General features: G+C 36.3%; 1 protein-coding gene and 1 long non-coding RNA gene across 2 annotated transcripts; one reads left to right on the plus strand and one right to left on the minus strand.

Annotated features, from left to right (window-relative positions):
* Positions 1-695: 695 nt before the first annotated feature.
* Positions 696-3,401, minus strand: LOC105315471 (kelch domain-containing protein 3-like; the record flags this gene model as incomplete). The annotated part of the gene is made up of 7 exons (XM_020006332.1): positions 2,635-3,401; positions 2,252-2,546; positions 1,979-2,205; positions 1,624-1,784; positions 1,308-1,493; positions 889-1,033; positions 696-725 (listed from the first exon to the last, which is right to left on the minus strand). Coding segments are annotated over exons 1-7 (1,249 nt in total), but the record flags the coding sequence as incomplete, so codon positions are not given.
* Positions 3,402-4,131: 730 nt separating this feature from the next.
* On the plus strand, positions 4,132-4,744 carry LOC109590406 (uncharacterized). The gene is made up of 2 exons (XR_002189299.1): positions 4,132-4,237; positions 4,613-4,744. It is a non-coding gene; the product is annotated as an uncharacterized LOC109590406 (long non-coding RNA).
* Positions 4,745-5,118: the final 374 nt, after the last annotated feature.

Consider the following 5,118-nt stretch of genomic DNA (forward strand, 5'->3'; position numbering starts at 1 on the left):
TACTTGCCTTTGAAGCTGTTGCTCTCTTTCTTGAGATTCTCTCTGTCTTGATTGAAGTTGCTGCTCTGCTTGTAGAAGTTGCTTCTGAAGATTCTGTTCCCGTTCCCTGCCCTCTTGAATTTGCCTCTCTCTTTCTTGCTGTGTTTGTTGAACTTGTCTCTCCTTTTCCTGAAGCAGTCGTTGGCTTTCTTGAAGCTGTTGCTGAAGATCCTGGACTTGTTCTCTGGCCTGCCTCTCTCGTTCCCTGGCCTGTTGAATTTCCCTCTCTCTTTCTTGTGCTTGTTGAACTTGTCTCTTCTTTTCTTGAAGCTGTTGTTGAAGATGCTGCTCTCGTTCTCTGGCCTGCCTCTCTCTTTCTTGTCCTTGTTGCTGTGCTTGTTGAACTTGTTTCTCCTTTTCTTGAAGTTGTTGCTGAAGATCCTGCTCTCTTTCTCTAGCCTGCCTTTCTCGTTCTCTGGCCTGCCTCTCTCTTTCTTGTCCTTGTTGCTGTGCTTGTTGAAGTTGTCGTTCTCTTCCTTCAAGTTGTTCCTGTTCTTTTTCTCTTCTCTCCTCCTGTAGTTCCCTTTCCCTTTCTTGTAGTACACGTGTCAGACGGTCTATTTCTCTTCTATCCTCAGGTTGAACAGGTTGAGATGCTTCCCATTCTCTTCTCCTTTCTTGTAGTTTCTCTTGATACTGGTCCAGAGGTATTATACTAGTAGACCAATCATTATTACTAGTATATCCTATACAGTAACACAATAGTTGAATTAATGACAAGTACACGTACATGCACATTTATAATAATATCAAATACTATTAAAAAGGCTATACTGTTAATTTATAATTATTATATTCAATATGTACAAGTTGTGTGTATTCAATACATTTGTATTTACATGAACTCACTGAGTTCAATAACTGCTGTATCACTTATTGTTATGAGCAAGTTCCTCTTTCCTCCAAACACAATTATCCAGTTAGTGGTTGGAGTCACACTCCAAACTGAGAGAGAATGAGAACATCTCTCAGTGACATTGTCTGGTATATTAACCTATAACAGAAGAAACATTAATAATTATTCAGTATTCGTTTTCTTAGTATTTTATTCTATATTCTATTCCTTAACACTGTATTGTGTATTATACAAACCACACCCACAAACTATAAGCCACACCCTAAACCAATATAGTGTTGTATTATTAATGTAAACCATTCTTTCAGTAATTATTAATTATTTACATTATACAGTATAACATACATAAGTACAATACTTGATCACTAGTACATAATAATAACCAGTTATGATGTATTGTTATCATACTTACCAGTTTCTTCCATGATTTATTGTTAATATCAAATATCCAAATATCATAAGTAGAAAACAATATCTCTATTCCACCCACCACTAGTAGGTGTGGTCCTGAGCTAGTGTTAATCAACACACTGGAATGACCACGTCTTTCCTTAGGCCATTGTACTGATCCTCCAGGATTAGATAACTTTGAACAATTCTAAAGTAATAAAATAAAAACTTAATTATCATAAACCACACCCACACACTCAAGTGTTATGAATAATAATACACACATACAATACATTGTTAATTAATAATTAATGTAATTATACTAATAATACACTCACCACTGATGTATCAGTAAAATTAAGAATATATACGTTGTTACTGTCTCTATTAGCAGTGCCACCTCCAAATAATATAGCACTGGAATTATTAATTGATGTTAAAGTGAATTCATCAATAGGAGGTGGTCTGTCTCCAGTGACAGTCGGTGATATCCATTGTCCTAAAAATATCAATAATAATAATTAGTGTAAGTGGAATGCAAACTAGTTGATATTTCTTTGATCATATTATCAAATAATTAGGAGTGACAACCATGAACAAACAAGCAAGCAATTCTCAATGCAACCAGTCTGAGTGGAGAACCACCAAATAACAATACTTCATTATATTAATATAAACTGTATGTGCTCTGACCTGTTGAGAGTTTATAGAAATGGATCTCATTAGTCTTATCATAACTGTACTGGGCACCAGGTTGTTTGGGTGTATTATTAGAAGATGGTTCAGATCCTCCAATTACTACAAGATAGTCCTCACCGTTCACTTTTATTGCTATCATGTCACAGTAGGCCTTCATTATAGGACCATGATGAGATGTAGTAGGAGACAGTTCCTTCCAGTTGAAGGTATCAACATTAAAACTGTAAACAATATTATATAATAATTATTATCAACTATTGTGTTTACCTGTATAAACTATTATGATAACAGTCATCATGATTGCAATAGCCTCCGAAATAAAATATTTCCCTTCCAATGGCAGCAGCTGCATAGCTAACAACACCCAGTGGAGGGTTACCAGTGGTGGGTTTCTGCTCCCACCTACCAGTCCTTAGGTGGCACACCTCCATCACAGAACACATTGATTTCTTCTTTTCATTATTATGTACTTCAGGGAGACCAGGCTGGTACCCACCCCACATGTACAGGTAGTCTCCTACCCGTACAGTGGAGTGACTATTCCTCTCCACTGGTTGATAGTCTATAGATAACAAGAGGTAACAGTAACTGAATGATACACTAATAGTAACAACACACGAGTCATAATCAAGTATAAACAAAATACTGACCTGGTGTTTTGTCTTTGCGTAGCCAGGCTAGTATTTTGGCTGTCATTTTGTTCACATTTGGAGCCTTGGAGGTACTATCATATACCCCTTTCGGCGAGAAGTAGCAGCTTGTGAATATCATTAATTTTGCAATGAAATCATTATAGACCCCTTTCGGCGAGAAGTAGCAGCTTGTGAATATCATTAATTTTGCAATGAATATCATTATATCTCAGTTACTGTATACACCCACATAAAATAATTGGCTGCCATGTTTTACGTCAAGCAGCAAGTGCTTTCTGTGTCCTGGAGATCTTGGTCACTGCATTTTGAAGCTAAAAACTATTCTAGAGTCAAGAAAGATGCCAAGAGAGCCAACCTAGGAAGTATAGTGCAATACTCTTGTTGTATGAGCCTGCTTTCCTCTTTGGGCTGTGACAGAGAGTCAAGAACTGATCGTTCTGGCTCTCCTAGACTTCTTAAGTCTTCAAAATATCTTGCTATAGTAAAGAACAGTTGATATGAAGCCTCTCATAGTCCTGAGTTCAGCACAACAAAAGTTTTATTGGCAAAACAGCTCTACTTTGCACATCAGCCATTGGGACTCTGCATAACTTTGACGTAAAACATGGCGGACAAAAATCCGTTCAATATTATTTCTTTGTATATAAGGTATCACAAACTAATTCTCGCCTAAAGAGATCTATACCATAGATATTATACGTACATGGATTGGAAACATCACAGGAAGCCAATATTAAAAACTCCTGAAACGTCACTTCCTGTTAGTCAAAGCCATAGATATTATAGACTACGTAACCGGGATTGGAAACAGATCACGTGATCCCATTCAAATCAATGTAATTATTCAGGTACAGTCTCTGTGACAGTGAGAGGCGGACGAAAATCCTTGACATGGCTGTAAAGAATGGTCTCTAGTGAAGTCCCGCAAGCTATTTCACCTGTACTTGGGCTCTTATAATATACTCACATGTTTATATTTTTCTTTGATACAAAAATAAAATGTGTTAGCTGTGTAAAAACAGGTGTTTAAAGCAAGTGCGCTCCCCGTGACAAGAGATAATGTCTTATTCTCCCTCCTGCAAACAAGCTTTAGCTACCCCAGTTTCATTTCATGATTAAAACTATGCACAAGGCCATGCTACATGAGAATAGACTGGTTAGTTCTGCCTGCCATATTACTGAGAGCAGAAATCCACCAAAATAACGCCAAAAAGCGGCCTATCTGTTGTACCTCTCCCGAGCGAACTAAGCATAGAGACACGAAGAGAAAGGTATCGTCGTGATCTCTGGTATTTTCTTTATGCGATTAAGCTACTTAGAACCAGCTACATTACAGTATATTATTAATACGGCTCATCAAACATAACAATTCTTCTTGATTTTCACCATTTTGATGCAAATTCATGCAATTTCATGCATTAATAATCACACAGTCTTTACACGTGACGTCATCAGTTTCCAATCCCGGTTACGTAGTCTATAATATCTATGGTCAAAGGCTCTTTTCGGGTGATGGCGGCTAGGAGTTGGTAGTTATCGTCAGTTAGTGTTTTACCTTGGACAGATTTGGATCCAATTGTTGCTTCACTGTGTTTCCCAGGTAACTAGTATTGCATTAAAAAGCTAAGTATATGAATTGCGTGCTATCATCTCCCACAATACTCACAAAGATGTAAATTTATGTCTTTTAACACCTTGTGGGCACATTTTCTTAAAAACTAAGCATAGAATTACTTTGAATTTTTGAAAAGATGTGATCTGTATGAGTCTGCATGTACTAAACTTGGCATTTTGATTAAATAAGGAAGGGTTTTAAAGTTATTAGCTTTTTAATGTTTGTTACGTGTACCCCATGGTGGGCACATTTTAGGCCAATCAAGTGTATATGATGGATATTTCTTGATCCAGACATAATGTTTAAGAATGTACTTGTGTACTAGTGATGTCATTTTGTTCAATAAATGTCTTCAAATAGGAGAAATTATGAAGTGAATTGGAAGGAGATAGGAGGTTAAAAATTATTGATGGTGGTGTTTTATTATTATTATTATTATTATTATTATCACTTTACAACGCACAGAACAAAAAGTAAGGATAAGTAACATAAGAGATAGGACAGGATAGAAGTGTTGAAGGACTGACTCCAACTATACTGAAGCAGCCTTTATAGTAGAGTAAAAAGAAAAAGAAAAGGAAAAGAGAAAGAAACAAAATTTAAGTACATGAGCAAGAACTACAGGGACACAAATAATGATATGTGCATGAATTATTTTACTGCCAATTGAAGTAAGTCTTAAGTTGATCATCTACAAAAAGCATTTTGTATTGATTTATGTCATACTAAGGATCAATTTCATCTGTTATGGTTTAATGGCTGGTAGAAACAAAATACCTTTGCATGCACTGTCTACCATATTGAGAAAACCAGGAGTATGGGCCATCAGCAGACTGTAATCATCATTAATAATTGAATCTACTTGT

The sequence above is a fragment of the Amphimedon queenslandica genome, unplaced genomic scaffold (genome assembly GCF_000090795.2).
Source record: "Amphimedon queenslandica unplaced genomic scaffold, v1.1 AMPQUscaffold_10065_Cont17603, whole genome shotgun sequence".
In the NCBI taxonomy this organism is placed as follows: Eukaryota; Metazoa; Porifera; class Demospongiae; order Haplosclerida; family Niphatidae; genus Amphimedon; species Amphimedon queenslandica.